General features: G+C 41.0%; 1 protein-coding gene across 2 annotated transcripts in view; it reads left to right on the top strand.

The window, feature by feature from the left end:
• ENTHD1 (ENTH domain containing 1) overlaps positions 1–18,003 on the top strand; it is a 33,250-nt gene extending 15,247 nt beyond the window's left edge. Inside the window, exons 6-8 of one of the 2 annotated variants that reach the window (XM_033162967.1) lie at positions 9,134–9,262; positions 13,644–14,084; positions 17,188–18,003. In XM_033162967.1, coding sequence (XP_033018858.1) covers positions 9,134–9,262; positions 13,644–14,084; positions 17,188–17,780 — 1,163 coding nt within the window. In that variant the 3' untranslated portion in view covers positions 17,781–18,003. The remainder of the gene's footprint in view (positions 1–9,133; positions 9,263–13,643; positions 14,085–17,187) is intronic. The other variant, XM_033162966.1, reaches the window with a different exon arrangement.
• The last annotated feature ends 6,158 nt before the right edge of the window (positions 18,004–24,161 follow it).

Genomic DNA, 24,161 nt, shown 5'->3' with positions numbered 1-24,161 from the left:
GGTACACTTCACTCCAGGGAGGTCACAGTGGTTTGATTTCACCCCCAGAGGTGCACTCCATTGTATCTTGAGACAGACAGATGCCAACACCCCAATGTCAAGATAGGCTTTTAAGTAGTTTACAAAGTATAAAAAACAGTTACACAAATATTAAAATATAAAACATCCATAATGAAACAATCCCATTAAAGCACTAGTACACATGGCTGCTGTATAATACTTTCTCATCTTACACTTTTTATTGTAAATGGTGACTGCTTTGGAAAGAGACTTGGATATGTAACAATAGGTTCCTTTGAAAAGCATCCTATTATACTAGCTTTGCCCCTTTCCACTGTGCAGCTTTTCCTTTTTATTAATATCAGTAGTACTTGCCACAGTCTGTTCAGAAGGAGCTCCATATGATACGACTTAATGCTACCATGCATACTGCCTTGGTCTGGTGTGAGATCTTCAGCAAAGAAAATAATAGCACCCCAGTGGGGAGTTGAAAAGATATCATCTCTATGTTGCAAAAATTGGCATAGGCAAAGCCTGCCAAAATTATAATTTGAAAAACTAGAGATAAACAAATTGAATTCATTTTGTTTTCCATGCACATAATAGAGATTTCATTTCTGAGCAGTATGCTCTTTCCTCCCTTTTCAATGTTCATAATTAATCATACTTCTTACTTGTATGAAGTGCCTCACAGTTTCAAGTCACTGCTGCTGACTAATTAAGGATCACTTCAATCACCATTTATGTCAATATTGACCCAGATATTATACTGTGTCATGATGCTTGAGAAAATGCATTTATTTCCTGTTTGAAAAATAAGGAATTAAGACAGTGGTCTGGTCTGGACGTAATAAAAAAATGGGTTACTGCTACATGCACAAGTCTTGGACTACTGTACTGCTTTAACTGTCCTCCTCCTCTTGTGTGGTTTTAATGAGGGTGAAAGAGGAGAGCGCAAAATATGGTCTGAAGCTCAACATAAAAAAACTAAGATCATGGCCACTGGTCCCATCACCTCCTGGCAAATAGAAGGGGAAGAAATGGAGGCAGGGAGAGATTTCACTTTCTTGGGTTCCATGATCACTGCAGATGGTGACAGCAGCCACGAAATTAGAAGACGCCTGCTTCTTGGGAGAAAAGCAATGACAAACCTAGACAGCATCTTAAAAAGCAAAGACATCACCTTGCCGCCAAAGGTCCGTATAGTTAAAGCTATGGTTTTCCCAGTAGTAATGTACGGAAGTGAGAGCTGGACCATCAAGAAGGCTGACCGCCGAAGAATTGATGCTTTTGAATTATGGTGATGGAGGAGACTCCTGAGAGTCCCATGGACTGCAAGAAGATCAAACCTATCCATTCTCAAAGAAATCAGCCCTGAGTGCTCACTAGAAGGACAGATCCTGAAGTTGAGGCTCCAGTACTTTGGCCACCTCATGAGAAGAGAAGACTCCCTAGAAAAGACCCTGATGTTGGGAAAGATGGAGGGCACAAGGAGAAGGGGACGACAGAGGATGAGATGGTTGGACAGTGTTCTCAAAGCTACTAACATGAGTTTGGCCAAACTGCGAGAGGCAGTGAAGGATAGGCGTGCCTGGCGTGCTCTGGTCCATGGGGTCACGAAGTGTCGGACACGACTGAACGACTGAACAACAACAATGTTGCATCCAAAATTTTGGTTAATCTTAACTACATAAGTAGAAACAAGCACTGGAAAATCTACCGAACATTCTTACATCAGTCTTATCCAGCTTTACTCATCATCCCTGGTGGCAGAGAGAACAAAGACCCAATTTGGATTTTAAAAAGGAGAACTGGGACTCTCTATCTGCCTAACTGCACGCACTTGCTTCGTAGATGTCTTCCTTGGTGTGCTGCAGCGTAAAAATGGTCACGAACAGTTTTCATTGAGTAGAAATTTCCCCCTTGATAAAGAGCCTCCTCAAAACATGTTGGTAACCAAATCCAGTTGGGTAGCTAGCTACCTTTTCTGTCTTTGATTCCTCCCCCCATGGCTGTAATTAATTCTCTTTGTTTTGTGGGAACAGTTCAAACCCTAATAGAAGCTTCAGTGAGAAAATTAGGAAATCATATATCGTGAAGGAATTTATCCTTCTATTAAAGGTCATTGGCAGCGCAATCCTGCACATGTCTACTCAAAACTAAGTCCCATTGAGTTCAGTTGGGCCTGTTCTCAGGTAAAGTGGATGTAGTATTGCAGCCTTAATTTCTTACCTATATGCAAAAGTATATTTTATTGAGGAATTATTCAGTAATAGGTTTTAGGAATAATTTCTGGCATCATGATGCATAAATAACATAGTCATGCTGGTAGGAAGAAAATTGCTTTTCTTATTCCATCTGCTGTGAAATACCAAACATACTTCTCTCAGTCTAGTGAATCTATCACTGTTAATCCTTGTTTTCCCTTAAATCTAATAAGATGGTCCTCCAAAAACTCTAGCCCTCTAAGTCAAATTTCACAGTGTTGATCTTCCAATCTCCATACTAATACCTAGAAACTTTAATATTCTGTCAAAAAATGAATTTCCCCTTGTAAATATATTCCTGCTACTTCTAACCTAATGAGAAAGTAACTATACTTATTATTCTCAAATTTTATTGTATTTTGTTCAAGTGTGAAATGTGTTATTGCTAGAGTTAACTGTGATTCGTTTCTTAACCTTTCTTTCCAATCACTACTAATCTAGGACTACTTGCATTTTAAAGGTGCTGTTCAAATGTAATGGGAAATCTTAGTTTTACACCCTGTGACTGAGCCCTAGCAAGCATTGGGATCATATGTGCTCCCTCCTCTCTCTTTCTCTTTTGTGCTTGCATGGAGGCAAACCAAGGCTTTCCTTTCCAAATTTAAACAAACCATAGTTTCCTGTGATTTCTGAACTTGGGGAACTGTGGTTGGTTTGTTCAAAAGGTGATTTCACAACAAAGCAGGCTTTGTTACCATCTTTTGACCCTGACTTGCTCTCACTAACCATAGTTTAAACCATGGATTGGCAGTGTGGCACCCGTGGGCATACAGGCACTTTCAGAAGGCTTCATGAGCACTTACAGGGCCGGGATGGCTCATCCTGTGTTGCCAACTAAGGCAAAAGGGGAATGTGTCCCCCACCCCCACTTTCTCCAAACTTGGCGAGGGGAGGAGTGTTCCCCAAGGCAGCAAAAGTGGAGGGGCTTCCACCACCTGAGGCGGGTGCTTCACCCCACCTTATAAGCTGTTTTCAAGCTTAACTGCGGTGTGGGGTTATGGAGTGGGTTTACAAACTGGGAGGAAATAATCAACCTCCCTTTACTCAACTGTGATTCCCTCCTGTGATACAATTAGGCTTCCAAGAATCCCTCTAATGGCTATAATAGGTTTCTTTCCAGCCCAATTTTTTGGGGGGTGGGGGAGTGATTTTGGGGGAGGATTACTCCTTTCTTCCCCAGCTGTGGCCTCCTTCCCAAATATGCTGCAGTTGGGCTTCAGGAGAAGTCTTATTTCAAACCTTTCTTTGAGGGAGTGGGGCTTCCTGGAGACTGCAGATGGGAAAGGAAGGTTAACAGTTGCCTCCCCAGCTGCACTCAGTCTTCAGGAAGATTCCCTCCTATCCCAAAATAATTAGGTTTGTGTGTGTGTGTGCATGTGGTTGCGATGTTTGTGAGGCTGTGGTTGTCATACCCATATGTGTGCATGGTTGCATTGTGCATATGCTGCCCCAAACAGTTTTTCCGCTTTGCAATTGCATTCACAGACCCCAAAGGCTCTGTGACCTAAGCAAGCCATGCTTCTCCAAGTTCAGACAGTATGGAAAACTCTGTTAGTTTAAAAGTGGAACAAGAAGTTTCCAATCTTCTCCCCTCTGGTAACTGAATAGAGAAGTGGAGTGGAGAAGGGGAAGCCTAAGACTCTGAGGCTCACCAGGGCTCATTTATGTATCAGGAAACCCTGGTTTCCCATCATTTTGAATGGGGACACAAACTTTTTGTGTAGAGACTGATAGACTTGATTCACAGAAGTGAAGAGTGACTTGTAAGCTTGGGGTTCACAAACATATAACAGGGAAGATATATAATTGTTCCAAATCTCTGTATCTATATTTTCTTCATGCTAGAAGAAGATGATAAAAACTCCAAAAGATAAGGAAGAGGGTCAAAGCAGGAGACTAATGTAGTGGTATAAAACAGAAAGGAATACATCTTGTACAATAACAACTCAGCACTACTCTCTATTACAACACTTACTACTGTTCCCTAGTCATTTCACAAGGCTTCCACAGAACTGTTGAAAAGAAAGCTGATATCACTGTAAGATGCATTTTATAAACTTTAGTCTCCTTTTTATTGCTCATTATACTGTATTTCCTGTCAATATTATACCTACTCTGCTGCAGTATTAACATTTGATAAAAGAAGCTATTGAAGTTATGGTTGCATTAAAATTTAATGCTGCATGAATCTAAGCAAGGCTCCATGGAATAGAATTCCAGAACATGCAGTACAAATGTAACTTAGAACTATATAATTATGCAAGCAAGACTTCTTGGCAAGTGAGGCCCCAATTCAATTGCTGTTCAAAGGAAACTTAATTTATCAGCTCATTTCGAAATGGTTAGTTTCCTTATTGATGACACCATAATATAATTTACCTTCCATGTTTTTTAAACCTAGGCATCATCACATTGGCTAATTAATTTTTCTTAGGCTGGTTTGAGCCAATTCTGCTGAAAAGTTTTAACAAATACTTGCCCTAACCCTCTGTGGGCAGCGAGGAGGTTCAGGCAGGGGGAAGCCAGGATTTATGAGGCAAAAATCCTGGCAATGTTCCCCGTGGTGTCTGGGGAGCTCACTACATCCCGCTGTGCTGCTCAAGCCCGTGTCTGCCAAGTTGAAAGGCGGAGCAGGTGCGACTTGGGAGTGTGTCCCTGCCATGGGTCTCCGTCTCTAGCATGAGTCTCCATCTCTGGCATGATTTGTCCTTGGTTCCTCCATAATTTGGACAATTGGTATTAATCAAGAGGTGCCCCTGGACTGACATATGCTAAAGGGCTGCATCAGGCAGCTGCTGAAAGGACTGGGCTTGGCTCTTTGAAGGTACCTGAATGGTTTTTTTGAAGCTTGAGAATCCTTACAACAGCCGGGGAAGGAAGGGGGAAGACAAGGTGCATTGTGCTTTCATATAGTTTTCAAATGGTCTCCTTCTTGTCCTCCCCTGCAAAATGAAAGAGATGTGGGTAGCCACTGTTGTTATTCTGTTTATTACCTTGGAAAAGAGGGGGGAGGCTTTTGGTTTACGCTCAACAAGAAATTTATCAAGGTTTTACTATGCCCTCCCACCTCGACCGATGTTGAATGGACTTTCTTTAAAATTATTCCTGGACTGGACTAGGAGTGCTGTTGGTGTGCAGTGATAAAAGAATGAACGGCTGCTGAACAGATCTGGCAAAGAGGCTGAAATTGAGAAAATATCTTGTTTTCAACTGTGTGCCAAGGAAGGATTCCAGAGTGGAATTTTAGAGATGGAGACTAGGTATGCACTCTGCGAGTTAGCTCGTATGCTAGTTGGTAAACAGCGGAAGGAATGGATTGTGACCTTTTACCATCCAGATAAACACTGCAAAGAACTGAACAATGGAAGATAATAATTAACTCTCCCAGCACACCAAGTCTGGAATAGCAATGTATATGAAGGACTACACACGTGAAACAGATTACTTATTTATAAGATGTAACGGAGGTGCTGGAAGAATGTTTGATGGCAAGTGAAGAATGTCAACTGCGGCAATGTTGTGGGAATACACTTCGTGGATCCGTTAAGATCCGCGGTTATTTGTTTATATTAATGGTTATTATGCACTACTTTTCGTATCCTTCCGTTTGGAGTGGGGATGTAAGAAAGAGTCAGTGGGCACTTTGCCACTGACTCTTGCTTTTACTTTCACTTTTAAGCAGAGGCACTTTGCCACTGGGATTACTCCGCCTAAAATTGTAGTTCCAGAGGTTTTCAAAGTTATCAATGGTCGTTTAATCTGCTTCCCGCCTTTTTGGAGGGCAGCAACAGCGTTCCTATTGGTAAATATATTGGTTATGATGTCACACTTGGTTATCAATAAAAGGCTGAGGCTCCCCGCTTAGGCATCTCAGTTCGATCTCAGTTCGTTCTTTTGCTTTTGGGTTTAGTTCAGTCAAGTTTAGTTTAAGGGTTTTTTGGGCTGAGGGTTGGCTGGGTTGGACGGGTTGGAAGCGCGTGCAGGTGGTAGTCAGGGCATAGATCGCGGAAGACTTGGCGGTAAAGGTTAGATAGCCTTTAGACTTAGCATAGGTTTAGATCGCGGAAGATTTGGCGGTGTAGTTTTATTTAGCCTAGCATTGCAGAAGATTTGGCGGTGTAGGGACTGAAAGTTTAGGGAAAGCTTAGCATAGGGCTAGGAACAGCAAAGTGTAAGAGCCTATGCGGGTCAGCCAAAGCCATAAAAGAAACATCGGTGTCTGTCTTTATTGGGGAAAAGGTTTTTATTTAATTTTGAAAAACGTCAGGGTTTTCTCTTAATGCTTTAACTTTGCCCTTGGTTTAATTTCCTTTATTTAAGTAATAGTGCAGGAGGTCACAAGTGGTTTCAAGTTCAGTTTCGAGGCATCCATTCATTTTCGAGGCATCCATTCATTTTCGAGGCATCCATTTACTCACGCACCTTCAGAATCATTTCCGACTTACTCACGAACCTTCAGATATTGAGGCTTGGCCAGCGCCCGTGCCAATACGCACGTGGAACACTGGCCGCTTTTCCCCGGCAACTGGTATCCCATGTGTGGGTGGCCTAGACTCACACATGGGAAGCTCCAGCACCGAATCCCCGCACAATGTGAGGCAATGATGATGATCATATGTTCAGAACAGGAGCGGAAACCTGATTTTAAGAAATTGTATTAATTTTATTTAATTTGGCTTGATTTGTAATAATTTAGAAAATTAATAAAAATAATTTGAAAAAATAACGAAACACGTTCTGTCACAATCATAGCAGAGTTGCATGGTCTGATATAAAATATTGGATGTACCTTTTGGTAAAGGTTGGAACTTAATACATATGTGAAGGAGACTTATGTGAATGCTGTACGATGGGTATAATAAAATATGTCAGCATGTCCTAAGAAGAGTTTTGAAATGTTCCTCTAAGAGGAGTTAGTTACACATGTTTTTGGTTTCTATGGCTTTCAGCTCTTAACTTCCATTCGCTTTCTCTTGTGAAATGCCGTCCTACTTCCTTGTGTCCAAATTAATCACCTTCAAACACGCCCTGGAAGATAATATACTTGTATTTCATTTTGACTCAATAGCGACATCAGTATGTCAAATCAAAATTATACCTGCATCAAAAGTGATGCCAATCTCCTGTGCATTATTTTACACAACAAAAGTAGCAGGGCTACTTTAAAAATGCAAGCTTCAATTTAAGTGACAATACTTGAATTAAATACCTTTAAAAAAAAAACAAAAAAATCACCATTGGCAACAGGTTACTGTAATTTAACTGCAAGCAAAAACAAAAATAGGCAATGCTTAGGATTGCTTCAAAAGCTGTGGTTTAAACAGTGCTGAATAGAGTTAGCTACACCTGTGGTTACAGTGTTTTCTGTACCAGTTTTAGCACTTCACTTGACACCTGCTTAGTTGTTTTTCTATTGTAGAAAAGGTTGAGTTCGCTTCCAGCATTATATTCATTAATCTTCCGTGGTTTTAAAGCTTTCCTACCAATATTAGAAAGTATCTCAGATAAGGCCAACCCCAAATAAAAAGATAATCATCTCTAAATTTTAGCACTTGTGTGTGAGAGACCTCATCAGAAACACAGCAAATATTGTAATACGACACAGTTTAGGACTAAGAGACAGGGCTTTTTAAACCCAGAATTTTAATTCAACCATGTGATTACCAATGCATAGACAGCTGTATTCAAGCTGTCCTGATCCAGGAATGGCCATATCTGTCTTACCAACCAAAGCTGGTATGGATGAGCCTATGGTCATAATGTAATTGGGCACGTATACCTTCAAGTAATGTAAATAAATGAAATTATTGACAGCCTTGGGATGTATAGTCTCCTCACATTTACTGGTACTTCCAGCAGCCAAACTGCTGAGAGAATTAGAGGCAGCAAAATAAAGATCAAACTAGATGCAGATGGTATAATGATTAGCTGTCAAAACCCTGTGAAATCATTGAGGGAACTGTCTGAGGTTATTCAGCAATTTGGTGCAGTATCTGGATATAAAATTAATAGAAACAAATTAGAATTAATTGGTCTGCACTTTGGTGGAATAGCCAAGCTGGATTTTTTTTTTAAAAAAAGCTAAACATAGGTTAAAATGTTCCGAAAAGCAGTTAAGTGTCTCATAATATATTTATCAGAGGACCTGAAGTTATTGTTTGTGAATTATTATGAACTGGTTATAAAGAATACATAAAGGAGGCTACAGATAATTGGAAACTATTCAAATGATCATGGTTTGGCATGATTGTCTCAATTAAAGTGAACCTAATTCCATAATGGTTATTTTTATTTAAAATAATTCTATTTTTTAATGTAATCTGTTTTTCAGTAGCTGATATATATTTATAAATGTTTTTATTTCAGAGGAGAGAAAATTAAAACAAAAACATAAATGTCAATAATATATAAAACCATAAAAATCAAATCCTATATAATTACAAAAACTCACTGAAACCCCCCCCCCCCCCAAGTTAAATGACTGGTGTATAAATTGAGAAGCCCAGACCACATGAGTTATGTAAAAGGCCTGGGTGATCAGAAAACCTCACTGAAGCTGGGGGAGGGACGCAGTAGCAGAGCTTCATGCTCCAGCACAGGGGGCCAGAGAGCAGGTAGGGCGGGGCTGGCCTGGGGGTGTGGCATCCAGCGTGGGCGGGGGGCAGCTGCGATGGCACCCACTAGGATCGTACTGCCGGGGGCGGTGCGCTCCCCCCACAGTCCTCTTCCTCCGCCAGTGGAGGGACGATGGTGGATTGATCGCCTGTCATTGGCTGCCTGCGATGTTAAATGCCACATAATATTTTCTTAATGTAGCTTATAATTAACTGTTTCTGCTTGATTGCTTTGTGTTTTTCTTGTGTATCAGGACTTGATAATCTTTAGTGACGATGAGTCCTCAACTACTGATGTGCAACCAACATTTCCAACTAAGGTCCCTGTAGAGGAATTGGCAACAGATACAAAGATAACAGCCGGGAACTCCTGGAATGCGAGTAAGTAGAAAACAATAAGTAGAAGGCAGTTAGTTTAAAAGCAAAGGCAGAATTTGCATTCAATTGCACCTTCAGACATAAGTAGCAACTGGGAGGAAAGGCAGCTTTCATCAGGAAGATGGTGTAGGAGTGGAAAGGGATTAAAAAAACCACACACCCTCCAATCCAGATTGGGGGCTCCTGCAGTTGCTTCTTCTAAAGAAAGAGATGTGACCAGTTTAAAATGTGTTAGTTTAAAAATAGTCTTAATTCTAGTCACAAAAATTCTTAAACTATTGTAGACTTCTTTCCAGGGCTGGCCCAATACATTCTGGCACCTGAGACAAACCACAAAATGGTGTCTCCACCCTCTCCCACAAGGGAAGAAGGAGTGAGAGAAGATCTACATTAGGAACAAAGGGGGGGGGAATCAAATCAACCTTACCCAATGGTTGAAGTGGGAATCAAAGGCTGGTGGGGGGGGAGGCCCCTTATCTGATCATAGCTGTCAACCCTCCTTGCTGTTTCCGAATGCTATAATAAGGGAATTTCCCCCAAAAAGGGAAAGGTTGACAGCTATGTATCTGATTCATGCTAGATGGATGCAGAGCCCAGGAGATCCCAGAGGGTGGCCCTCACTATTTCCTCCCTGGGGTAGAAGACCAGCAGCACCTCCTATTCACCAAAAGCCACTGTAGGGGTGGCATGTGGGAGGGCTACCAAGCAGGTGGCAGATTTGGGCTCCAAGCATGGGTGTAGCCAAGGGGCAGGGGCAGCTGCCCCACCCGATCACGTAAAACAATAGAAATACTTAACTAACCAATCACGTCGGTTCTTCCCCCCTAACAAAAGTCCTCCCCCCTAACAAAAATCCTGGCTACACCCATGACTGCAAGGAGCACATTGCTACAACTATGGCAGCAGCAATTGCATTCTTGGGAGGTGAGATCTGCTGCCCCTGTGAATCCTGCTTCCTGAGGCTGTCACATCCCTTTGCCTCACAGCCCAGTACTAGAACTTCAGATGAACTAAGTACATGGGTTGGCAGCTGGTTCATGATTGGCAAAATAAAGTATTTTACAGAACACAAATTAACAATAGAATTTACTGCCATGACATGTTGTGACTAAGTAACACGGTTTAGCACATTCTCTATAACCTCACAAACCGTTGCCATAGAGACAAACAATGACATACAAGAACACAGAAAGGGTCTCAGGTGCTAGATATTATTGATAGAAAAGTAAGCAGTAGGAGCTTGTGGACTCAAGAAACCAGGATTCTATTTTCATGCTGGGCCTTGTCTCCTTGGTGGGGTGCGGACTTTGCTATGGAAGATCTCACAGATTAGAAGCTGAAATTATTTTCATTATTGTGTTCCATAACATTCCTATTTCTGCTTTTAAAATTATGTAGGTGGGGGAATGCACACGCCCCCCCACAGTGTCAAAGTATCCTACAGTAACAATGAATAAATGAAGTGTTTTAAGTGTTTCTTTTTCTGTATTTTGCCAGAAAATAATAATCCCTTGCCATTTTGCAGTCTGAAATAAAGTTGGGATATTTGGAGGAATAGAGCCACTCAAAATTAAGTTAATTTCAATTTAAGAATTAATTCTTTAAAAAATAATAATAGTGAAATATTCCATTTTCACCAAAGCTAATTTAGGAGTAGGGATTCACTTTGAAGAATAGACTCCCTAAAGACAAATGTCAGCGTAACCCCTAATGATAACAAATTGAACCTGGGTTACATCCAAATCTGTCAAATCTCAATTAATTTGTTTTGCAGAGAACGTACTCTTGCCTTCTCTTAATGCTAGTGGTACAGCTTTATATTCTTAAAATATCTTGGATTTAATCTAAAGTACTTCCCTGGCTTTTCATTCCTTGCGTGGCTTCTTTCCACAAAGAATGTGCACAAGTCAGATAATACTCATAGTTTATGATCTATGACATTTGAGTTTTCCAAAGAGGGTCATCAGCTTTCTCTCTAGAGACTTTCAGATTCATTATGTTTCAAACTGTGAAAACATCCTTGATTCTGTCAGCAGGAATATCTTTTTGAAAGGTTAAGTAGACGGACAAAGATAGTAGAACAGAGGAATAAAGAGTATCAAGTGCAGATTGTAGTAAACACAAACCACAATCCATCTGCTGATTTTTTTAAACAATGAAATGAACAACATTTTATTCTCATGCCAGTCTGAAGCCCTTGCAACTAGTAATTTCCATGAAGTTGCGTATTTATTGCAAGAGTACAAATAGGGTGGGGGTGGGTGGGAATTGTAGTCTAACAACATCTGGGGAGTTAAGTTTGAGTTTTATTTTTAGAAAGAAAAGACCCAGACTGCATGGCTTACGCAAGCCATCTTTGTGTTTCTATACAAATAATTTAGAAACATTTACTACTCTGGAACACTGTCTGTGTGTTCTTACTGCTGTATGGAAAAGCACATGAATTTTACCTTTGAAGAATTTGTAAGTAAAACATGTGGTTTACCTTTGAAGAATTTGTAAGTAAAACATGTGGTTTCTCTTTTTATGCTAAGGGAAGAGGAAAACTTTGGAAGCAATTTAGAAGGGAATGCTAAAGCCTATATTTCCACATTTTACTTTGCTGCATATTTTGTGATTTTAAATCTTTGCTAGGGTTCTCTCACCAAAGAGTACTTGCCACATAGGGAAATAGGGATGCCCATAATTCTATAAACTAAGGAGTGACTCAACAGCTAATCTGTGCAGTTAAGGGGGGTGGATTAGGACAGCAGAGAATTCCAGCAAGTTACACAGACACAATAATTCTTGACTCTTTCTCCTTTCCTCCCCCACTCAAAAAATTAGCTTTTCATTTTGCACACATAAAATTAGCATAGTGTCTTTACTTTCACCTGGGAGTCTTCAGGAAAGTCAGAGGAGCTGATGAGTGTAGATTTCAGTACTGAACACAGAGAAAGGGGAAAGCTTTACAAGCTCTGCAAACTCTCCACTGCTTGTCATGTTGAGGCAGAATGCCTCAGTGAAGACTGAATATGAGTTTTCACTGAAAGGTATAGAAGCCAACTCCTAGCCCCCCCCCCCCATAAAATATATGAGGGGGCCAGGCTCCCCCCAAAGTTGATGGGCATTGCTATTCAAATGGTGTACATGCATTTTTCTCCTTACCTCGAGTCATGAATCTGGTGGGGAATGACCAAGTTTCCTTTTGACCCAAGTCTTTTCCTGGCTGCCTTGTTTCCCCCTAAATGAAATGCTTGGCTTGAAGCATTCTCCTGAACTTGATGTTCAGGTGGGAGGTCAGGTTTATGGATCTTTAATGTCAGACACTTCCAGCGCTTGGTCCTCCCCTCCCTGCTGTGCTTGCATATAGCCTAGTTCCTTATCACTCTTGATCATTCATTTGCCTTACTGAAATTTGTACAGTATAATAGGCAGTTGAATAAAACTGGTATGGCGATTCCTAGGAAGAAAACCACTTCTAGATGATTAGCATTTAAATAGGACACATAGTCACTAAATCAGCATTCAGCTTGAACAAGACAAATTTGAATACAATATTATTATAGCTCATAATTACAGATATTTAAGTGCAGTAACATAGATTAGATACATGAAACCAGGCTTGAAAGAACAAGATTTTATCAGGTCATATTCAAGTCATAGTATAGTTTTATGGCCGATATTTGAAATAGGGATGGACATTTCCTTATTTGAAATAGGGATGAACATTTGAAATAGGGATGGACATTTCCAGAGGGTGATGCTTGGGGAGTGTTTTTTGGCCCCATGGAGCCTTCAATGTGGGGTTCCTTAGGGTTCAGTTGTATCCCCTATGCTGTTTAACATCTACATGAACCCACTGAGTCAGATTATCCAGAGGTTTGGAGTATGTTGTCAGCAATATGCTGATGACACACAGCTCTACTTCTTTACATGGCAGTGGATGTGCTGTTATGTATTTTGTGGGGCTTTTTAATTTTTTTTTTTTTGATATTTTAATGTTGCGAACTGTCCTGAGATCTATGGATGGAGGGTGGTATACAAATTTAATAAAGAATAATAAAGAAAAATAGCACACTATCTAGGCATTATACTCCCCCCCTTACATTCCCTCTATATATTTAATGTACTTGCCCTATTAGGAGTTTTAACAGTACTGGATACCCTGCTGTTTTATTGATGTTTTATCTGGATTTGATCTGCTGGTCTTACTGCTTTTATCTGCTGTTTATATGATCTTTTATACTGTAGTTTTCTGTTGTTATATTTCTGCTTTTTAGCTGTGTTCACCTTGAGACCACTTGGCAATAATGTAATATATAATATACTAATGAAACTACTGTATATACTTCCATTCAAAAAAATAATGTTTTTTTGTGACATAACTTTTGTTACCTTGCAGGTACTTATTTGAATCCCTCAGAAAGAAATCCTTTAACTTTTCCAAAATGGGATGCAGGCAGGAAATCAAAGAGTTCTATTATTTCCAAAGCTATGCTTAAATCTCCTCCGAAGACACAATCCAGTGTATACAGCCACAAAGTTGCAGAAACTTTGCTTGATCTTTGGTCATTGGGCCCAGAAGAGTTTATCACTACCAACAGGCATAACACCAAACCAGATTTTGTTTCCTGTCAGACTGAAGCCTCTGTTGAAACCCTCTACCAATCTCCAACTTTTCAAACATTTGATTCTTTGGGAAACAGCATAACGAAAACTACAACTCCAGCTTCTTCTCAGCAACTATTTGAGCCTAGTGAATCTAGCCTGAAAAAATTCTGCTTCTTGATGCCAAGTACAGTACAGCCAGCCAGCTTAGGCAGTCAACCAACCCCAAGGCCAGGTGAGCTTGTGCCTCCATGTCCATCATAGAAACATGCCTATTGCTTCACCATCCAAATTCTTTCTCTATAGCTTTTGCAAAACTGTAATACTTTTGTGAATAATACCCAGGAGTTTGGGTTCCATTGATTCTAGATGTTAAGACAATGTTAGTGACAGTCTATGATGCTAGTAATTGCTTTTATAGCATTCTCTTTACACAGCAGATAAAACTCTTATTACATTTAAAAGGGACATCAAGTGGACATTATTTTGAAGTGGTCATTACTGCATACATATTACTGTCTAATCCAGGTCCAGTGCACTACCATGAAGGCCAGCCCAATACATTTTGGCACCTGAGGTGCACCACAAAATTGCACTCTCTGCCCCCCGCCGGGAAGAAGGGATGAGTGAAGATTTACATCGAGAACAACAGGGGGATAAATACCTACATTGGGAGCAAGAGGAGGTGGGGAATCAAACCAACCTTACCTGATGGTTGAAGTGTGAATCAAAGGATGTCACAATAGAAGGGGGAAGGGGCCCACTGTGAATCAAGCCAGGTGGGTGCAGAGCTCGAGAAACCCCAGAGGGCAGACCCTACCAATTTCTCCCTAGGGCTGGGAGGAGACCAGCAAGTCCTCCTGTTTGCTAAGAGGCCACTGTAGAGGTGAGTGCTCTGGTCTCCTCTACATGATTTCTCCAAGGATTACACCGCAGGATTCCACTTCTTGGAGGCCAGATCTGCTGCCCCTGTGGATCCTGCCTCACTTTGCCTTGTGGGTGAGCCAACCCTGACTACCACCAGTGGTGTCTGAAGCTGAATACACATGCCATTAGCCACAATCTATATGTAGCCTTTAGTTTCTTGAGAAATTCGGCTGTTTGATGCCTTTGTTGAGTACAACAGCACCCCCTCTTTGCTGTGTACAGCATTGTAAAAATGAGACTTGAAACGTAGTGGAGAAAACGACCTTGCTGCATTTCAAGCTGCTAATGTGTACAAAGCCTTAGTGCCACCTTTCTGAAGTTTTATAGTAAATATTAAATAACAGAAGCCAAGGTAAAACTTAATGAGTTTAGTGCTGTTGTAAGAACTTGTATAACTAGTCCATTCCTGCATACTGAATTCAAACAGTTCAAGGATAGCTTGCTTGCAAGATGATGGACAAATTTTGGGCCAAGCCAGACAATACATGAAATGTGCATATTCATTTAACATGTCTTGTTTTTTTTACTTTGAAAACAGCAGGGGCAGGGTACCCTGTCAAGAATGAGGATGCAGCAAAGGGGGAACAGGACAACATTTTCTACTTGCACTGCAATTTGGGTGAAAATCACCCCCTAAAGCTACCATATTGTCTGATCTGGCCCAACAACTTTCACAGTGATCATGATAAGGGGAGAGGCTTTAACACCCCTCCCTCGCTATGTGGTCTTGATTTCTCCCTTCCATTATTTTTATATAAAAACAAGGCATGTTAACTGCATGCACAATCATGCCGAAACTATTATTTATTTGAAACTAGTGGTCATCTTTTGCAATACCCATATCAATTTTCCCAGTCTTTTAACATTCTGACTTTTATACCATACAATTTTAAAAATTGTGACACATGAGCAGATTATATCCATTTATTTTCTTTGCACATGAGTAAAATTCTATACAGAAAATGCTACATGTCAATAATAGTCTGTTCAGATATGTGAGAGTTACTGAATATCCCAAAATGAAGAGTCAGAACTAAGGAATTAAAGTTTTCCAGCATTCCCCTGCCACCCTCACTCACTGAAACATTTGGGAGTTCCAGGTGTCAAGCCATGAAAAAAGCTGAATTGTTATGCACAAAGCATTTTGTGTTCATGGGCAGAGCTGGCACTACCATTGGGAAGACTGGGGTGGTCGCCTTAGGTGGCAATTTTGGGGGTGGGTGAGTAGCAGAGGCAAGGTATTGGATGACAGAATTGTGTGTGTCACATGACCTGCTCTGTTGCCCTCAGATACAGTGGAGTACACTGTCCCATCATCACCAGTGGCTGCGTACACACCATACATTTCAAGTACTCCCCATGAATCCTGGGAATTGTAGTTCACCTCTCACAGAGCTACAATTCCTGACATTCTTACAAAGTACAGTTTTCAGTGTTCTTGGGGTGGGTGGAGGGAATGTGCTTTTAAAGTACAGTGTGTATGCAGTCAAGTTTCACCTGCTATCCCTCTTAGCTTCTTTATATGGAACAGGAAGGGGAGGCATCTTGTCCTTCACCTCAGGCAGCAATTTGTATTGGACCAGCCCTGTTCATGAGTCTTGAAAATAAAACATAAAATTGACTTCTTTAGTGTGAGGAAAAGGAGATTAAAGGGTATGAGGAAGAAAGGAATGCTGAGGTTATGGGGAGAAATGAGAAGGGATTGGGGCGGGGGGAGAGAGAGGCAGGGGAACAAAGGAGGCGGCCAGAGCATACCCAATGCTGTCTCAACAGACCTCTCTACAAACTTCACTGCATTACTGAATCCAGTCTTTCTTTTGCAAATGATCTGGCTTCCCACATCAGTCACATGGAACACCTCTTGTGTCAGTTGCCATAAGTTCCACACTATTGAGCCGGCCCTCGCACTGGACACAGTGCAAATGCAGTCTGGCTGTGTGGAGTGTTGCCATTCAGGAGCAGCTTTGGGTGGCTGTAATATTGCCTGAGGCGAAGGAATAAATGCCCTTCTCTCATTCCATATATTGATTAGACAGGGATACAAGGCCTGATCACTTTAAGGCATATCCATTGCCAGCATTCTGCTGTTTCAGGGGAAGTTCCTAAGACCTGTTCCTTGAACTTGCATATCCAATAATGTAAATGGACAAGCCCCATCTGGATGAACAGCTGATCCAGGTAATTAACAAATGAATCTCACTATCTTAAGCTCCAGATTCCATTGTGTATTGAATGCCATGTTTTGCTTTCAATTTGTTTGTTGTTTCTTTAAACATGGCACATTGTAAGTTAAGATACTTCCATTTATTTTCACTAAGATTCTAGCACGGTCCAGGGGGTCTTAAAAATGAATATCTACTTTTGGCAAATAATGTATAACATGACGTACTTTTCTTTCATGTACGTTTCAGACTCTGCCGGCTCAATGGGAACAACATCCTCCTTTTCCACTTTCTCAATGTCATCCCCTGAGTCAGCCGTTCCAAACAACACCCCACAGCCTCATTGTTTTCCTTCCCGTGGACCTTCTTATTTGCTCACACCACCACGTGGACTGCCTTCTCTTTTCTTTAATGATCTCAAAGAAAGGATTGCAAATTCCTTTTCTCCCTGCCAAGTGCCTGATGTATTTGACAATGCTAACATCTTAAGTCTTCTTCCAGATAATTCAAAATGTCTGGTCAAAAACATTGATAGTTGTAGGCGTAGAACTTGCCGAGCTTATGCCGAGAGTTGGGAAGACAATGTGGTGCATGATACACCTCCTGTGGCCACCCCAATTGAGTCTCCTGCTGCTGATCTGCCCGGTACGCACTTCCTTTGTACGAACACTGAACAAAAAGCCATGACCCTTTTGGAAGAGATTAAAAACGCCGTTTGTGGACTTAGAGGGGACTTCTGCAGTATGGCACAGGAGCTGCATACTATCGGTAGTGAGTTGACAAATATGGTGGCTTCCATGCAAAATATGAGCAAAATCTTGGCAGCTCCCCCAGACTGCTGAAGACGACCCTGGCACTCACAATGGCAACTTAATTAAGGAACATTGGATCTGTTATGTATCTTGCCTTACTCATCAGCTTTACATAATTCGCTAGATCTTATAGTTTAGAGCTGAAGTAATGTTTTAATTTAAAGAGATGTTTTTATATATGTGCACACACAAATGTGTATCTGTTATTCTTGTTATGAAAAATAAATTGCTGTTTACATCTTTGTATTTTAAATGTGGTTCATATTTTCATTATTTAAAATTGCAGCTTGATTTATTGAATATTTGAAACTAATGCATCTGAGTTAAGCACTAAAAACAAAGCATTAGCCCTAGAAATAAAGAGCAGTTAGGTAACTATCAGAAAATGCTGACCATATTTCCTTTTATTCCTCAGTGCCTCTGCAGACCTAAAATTCCATGCCACCCATGAAACAACATGAAAATGGAGGTCACCAGTATTTGCAATAAGTACTCAATAGATCAGTGCACACAGGACCCCTTTGGGCCAAACACAAGTTCATTAAAACTACCTGGTGGCTCTTAAGTGCCACAGGAAGAAAATACACAAAATGTAATCCATGTTCATTGATTTGAAAGTTCCTGCAACGGGAAACAGCAATGGAAATGCCAATAAGAAAGCCAAACCACCTGATTACAATGAATAGTGTATATGCCATCTGATAAATACCTTATGGGACAATAAGAGACAAGTGACATTTTCCCAGAAGAGATCATGTGGTGTCATAAAGTGAGCATGATACTGTTGTGAAGGGTTTGGGGTGGGGTGGTGGGGTGGGGTGGTAGGCACTAATGTCTGAGTCCCTTCCAATTCCTGGATCCAGAAGTGATTCACATTGCTGGAACAGCCAGGCAAGTTTCTTGATAATGGCCTCTGAAGTATGGACCATTAAGGTAACAAAGGAAGTGGCTCTGTGCTTGTTAGTTAGAAAGACAAAGGCCAGAGTTAGAAGTTGTATATGTGCGTGATCTAGGAATGAGAAGCTCAAGAGCAACAGATGGAGCAGCTTGAGCAAATGATCCAGCAGCAACTCCATCAAAAGAAGCAGGCAGCAACTGGCTGATTTCTGCTGGGGTCCAAGGCTGTGGCTATGTGAGAAGCAAGACACACTTGAGGTGTTAATGCTGTGAGCACCTCCATCATAGGCTCAGGTTGTTCTTGTTGTTTAGTCTTTTAGTCGTGTCTGACTCTTCATAACGCCATGGATCAGAACACGCCAGGCACTCCTGTCTTCCACTGCCTCCCGCAGTTTGGTCAGACTCATGTTGGTAGCTTCAAGAACACTGATCGACCATCTTGTCCTCTGTCATCCCCTTCTTGTGCCCTCAATCTTTCCCAACAACAGGGTCTTTTCCAGGGAGTCTTCTCTTCTCATGAAGTGGCCAAAGTATTGGAGCCTCAGCTTCAGGATCTGGCCTTCCAGTGATCACTCAGGCCAGATTCCCTTAAGAATGGATAGGTTTGATCTTCTTGCAGTCCATGGGACTCTCAAGAGTCTCCTCCAGCACCATAATTCAAAAGCATTAATTCTTCGGCGATCAGCCTTCTTTATGGTCCAGCTCTCACTTCCATACATCACTACTGGGAAAACCAAAGCTTTAACTATATGGACCTTTGTTGGCAAGGTGATGTCTCTGCTTTTTAAGATGCTGTCTAAGTTTGTCATTGCTTTTCTCCCAAGAAGCGTGCGTCTTTTAATTTCGTGACTGCTGTCACCATCTGCAGTGATCACGGAACCCAAGAAAGTAAAATCTCTCACTGCCTCCATTTCTTCCCCTTCTATTTGCCAGGAGGTGATGGGACCAGTGGCCATGATCTTAGTTTTTTTTATGTTGAGCTTCAGACCATATTTTGCGCTCTCCTCTTTCATCCTCATTAAAAGGTTCTTTAATTCCTCCTCACTTTCTGCCATCAAGGTTGTGTCATCAGCATATCTGAGGTTGTTGATATTTCTTCCGGCAATCTTAATTCCGGTTTGGGATTCATCCAGTCCAGCCTTTGATGGATTATATGCATGATGAATTCTGCATATAAGTTAAATAAGCAGGGAGACATTATACAGCCTTGTCGTACTCCTTTCCCAATTTTGAACCAATCAGTTGTTCCATATCCAGTTCTAACTGTAGCTTCTTGTCCCACATACAGATTTCTCAGGAGACAGATGAGGTGATCAGGCACTCCCATTTCTTTAAGAACTTGTCATAGTTTGCTGTGGTCGACACAGTCAAATGCTTTTGCGTAGTCAATGAAGCAGAAGTAGATGTTTATATATGTGTAAATAAACCATGTATCCTAAAGACACCACTCAGAGATTGGGATGGTGTGCAACAGTGCCTTTGACCCTTCAGATGTTACTGAACTACAACTCCCATCAGCCCCAGAAAACATGACCAATAACAAGGAATGATTGGAGTTGTAGTTCAGCAACATCTGGCGGGCCAAGGTTCTCCATGCCTGCCCTACTAGAAAACACAGTCAGGGCTAATCACAACCTATCCACTGGAGAGAGGTTGGAGAGAAGACCAGGAACAGGGTGTTACTGCAATTTGAATTACACTCCACCCCACCCACCCCCATATGTGTTATTCCCTCTGTTGGCCTTCCAGTTGACATTTCCTTGATTTTTATTGTGCTGCGTTTTAATAGTTATTTCAACTGCTGCTTCTATTTTTAATGTTGCTTTATTAGTTTACTGTTATTTTAATCACTTGATTTTTTAAAGCATATTTATTATGTTGTAAATTATTGGAGTGGGCAGATCCCCTGAAAGGTAGGTAACCCCTCCCCCTATTCAATTATTTTGCCTAGCGCCATTCAAAAACTTCTGCTGAGAATCTGAAACCCTGCCAGAGCACAGCATTTAAAAACTTTTCATTTAGCATTTTTCTGATGGCAACGCTATTGCTATTATTATTTACGACAATGTTAGAACTGTTCTGTCTCCTATTAAACTTCAAGATGCTAGTCTGAGCTCCCAGCTCTTGGATTTATATTCTATAGTACAGATTTAAAATTGCAGAAGCACCAAAACGTGTTTTTACAAGAAAGCTGCTCCAACATTAAACATGGTATAAAAGCATGCCATTTTTCATTGAGACTTAAAAGCCCAACTCCATTGACAAAATGCTCTCCAAGAAGCAATGCCACATCAGACCCCACCCCACCTGATCATCAATGGAGGATGGTGCTGCCCCGCCAAGCCTGGTCTGAGAGGCGCCTTACAACCAGACCAATGGCTCTCTTGTTTTCTCTTTCCTCATCTCCATGTTGCCCTTATAGAACAACTCAGCAGAACTATAGGTTTTTCCCGTGTGGAATCATAAAGACCAATGCATTGATTGTGATGTATGCTTTTGCAGGCAAGAGCCAACTTGATAAGATGAAAGAAATAACTTTCATCATTAAGTTGAAATAAATTGTGTATCTGTGCGTCTGTTTCTCCCAAGAGCTTAAGAAAACAGGTCAGGACTACAATAATTGACTATGGCAGACCAACACGGCTACCCACCTGTAACAATAATTCTTGAGCACTTGTAGATATACTGCATATGGGGACAAATTATGCACTTATTGTACTAAAAAAAAAATGCCTGCAAAGTTTTGAATGTAACTTTAGGTTTGAAAAAGGATATCCTAAGAAAGAGAACTCCTGAGACAGCAGATCTGCCTCCAGCGTGTACAACATGGCTTCTCATTAATGTTTTAGAGGCAGTACAAAGTGTGTGATGAATTGTACTAGTAATTGGAAGATGTTTGACAATTGCTTGCATGTGTGGCTAATTTACTGACAGAAAGTGAGAAAAGCCCAAGCTACCCTCTCCCCACATGCTCTAAAAGTGTTTATTCGGTGATCTACTTTTGGACTAAGGAGAACAGAAAGCACACAAAGTGGAGCTTTTCCTGGTGCCACAGGGATAATAGAATCCTAGAGTTGGAAGAGACCCCAAGGGTCATCTAGTTCAACCCTCTGCAATGCAGGAATCTCAGCTAAAGCATCCATGACAGATGGCCATCCAACCTCTGTTTAAAAGCAGAGCTCCTTTAGTACCCTTGGATGCAGCTCATCAGACCCTGGAGATTTGAATTAATTTAAAGTATTAAAATAAAGAATTCATTCCCTTGCGACCTCTTTTCCTATCTTGGGCTGTAGCTCCCTCCTTACATCATTTATTCTGTTATCACCAGGTTGGGCATCGCTTTTCTTTTGGGTGAAGGCAGAGGCAAAGTAGGTGTTGAGTAGTTCTGCCTTTTCTCTGTCACCCAATAGCATTTCTCCATGTTCCCCACGCAGAGGACCTACCACTTGATTGTTCTTCCTTTTACTTCGGACATGAAAAGGAGAAGATTATTTGTGTGTGTGTGTGTGTGTGTGTGTGTGTGTGTAATATATATATTGAACTCACTTGAGCATGCATGTCAAACAACTACCACTTATGACTTGAGGCAAACAGCTAGACTAACTGAGCTTTGAAAACAGCTTCCTAATGGTGGTTGTCAGAAGCGACCCTGGAAGTGGAGAGAATCCATCGAGAATGCTCAGCAGTTTCCCTGTAAAGGTAAAGCCATTACAGTATAGAAGGGGACATGTGCAGACTGTGTTATGAAGCAGAATTGTTTGCTCTACTCAATGCAGAGAAAGTAGGCTAAAGGGACAAGAGAGACTACATCCATTTCTACTTCAAAATGGCATCAGTAAACATCTCATTTTTCTAGAAGCAGGTTGCAGGAATTACCGGTATCTCTCTGTATTTATTTCAGTTATTCCTTAAATACAGAATGGCTGATAAATTCTCAAGTTGAATAAATAAAAATTGTCAAGGTTATTAGCATTCAGTGCTCACATCCGCAGACTTGTTTTGCATTGCATAATATAGTGCAAGATTTGGCTTCTTGGGAACCTGATCTTAACTTCATCCACACTGCAAGCTGGTAGACACCCAAAGGTCTAAGGAAATGTTCCAAAAGATGTTCAGGATTAATTTATATTATCACAGTGCAATGGCCATGTGTGTTGCTGGGGAAGTAGCTGTATGTCACATGTAAAGTGGTAATTTGATTGTTCCACCACACACCCTGATTGCTACTCCTCACATTGCTGCACATCTCCCAAAACCACATGGCTGCTTGGTGCATCATCATCTTGTCATTGGATTAAGATGGGGCAGTTAAACTACCAATTCATGAAGAACCAACACTCAACACTAGCCCACTTGTTCCCAGCCAGAAAATAAGTTCACTTCCATTTAGTGAACTGAACCAAAGCAAGTATGGATTCTTCTTGCCATGGGTCTGGTTGGTCACCGGCAGACTCAAATATTTAATCAGCATTGCTTGCCTATATTAGAATCAGCCAGGCAACACTGTTTGATTCTGACCCCAAAATGATGACAAGGGCCTTGGACACATCTAGTGATCAACCTTCCTTCACTGCTTTGTTGAACGCCTTGAAGATACAGTTTTGACAGTGAATGATTTATTCCTCCACAACCACAACTTACTCTTTTTAAAAATTTGATAAATATGCCAAACAGCTGGCTTTGGCATGGGCTGGGTTGTGAGTCACTTCTGCTTCAAAACCTTTCCCCTCATGTTTCATCCTTAGACTGTGGAGATAAAATGGCAGTCAGAAGCACCCAGGTTGATGACCAAAGGCAACTTGTAATCTTATAACTGATCTGGTCTTTGACAGAGTATATTCTCATGGTTTTGAAATGCAATTTGTGAGTATCTGGCAGCAGATGATCAAAAAGAATGGCAAAACATTGTGCTGCCCAGACATGGCCCAAGCACAACACAGCCATCCTCAGAGAGGGAAATATGAGGAATCCTATGGCCCTTGGGGCACTCTCTTAAGAAGCATAGAATTGCAGCCTTAACTACCTTTTTTTTGGAACCTCTAAATTTAAAAAAGTGAAAAATCATCCCCATGAAGCCATCAAGTATGTTTCTGATTCTGAGTCTGAGTCTCTGAAGTGCTGTGAAGTATATTCAAAATGTTTCTTTGCAAATGAAAAAAATTCTTCACTTTTAAATCACACAAACATGCACCTACAAACCCCTTGAGTCATGTCAACAGTAAAGTGTGCGATGGAACGTGGCCAAATGTTTTGTTGGGTTTTTGTTGAGTTACAAATTCAGTTCTTTGACCTTTAGCTTAATATGTTTCCTTGCCTCTGGCATCTGAGATGTGCAACATTCCAAAAGGGAGAAATAAAATATAAAATGCAATTAACACAGAAAAGCCAAACTGTTTGAATCTGTGTTCTAAATGCCTGATTCAAGCAGGTGTTGAGACATAAATAAAGTCACCAGGCTGCTGTTAAATAGCATTTGAAAATGATCAAGAATTCAGTGAGGGGGAGACAATACTT

The sequence above is a fragment of the Lacerta agilis genome, chromosome 10, assembly GCF_009819535.1.
Source record: "Lacerta agilis isolate rLacAgi1 chromosome 10, rLacAgi1.pri, whole genome shotgun sequence".
Lineage (NCBI taxonomy): Eukaryota > Metazoa > Chordata > Lepidosauria > Squamata > Lacertidae > Lacerta > Lacerta agilis.
The sequence above is the reverse complement of the archived record's forward strand: the minus strand, read 5'-3'. Positions and strand labels throughout refer to the sequence as shown.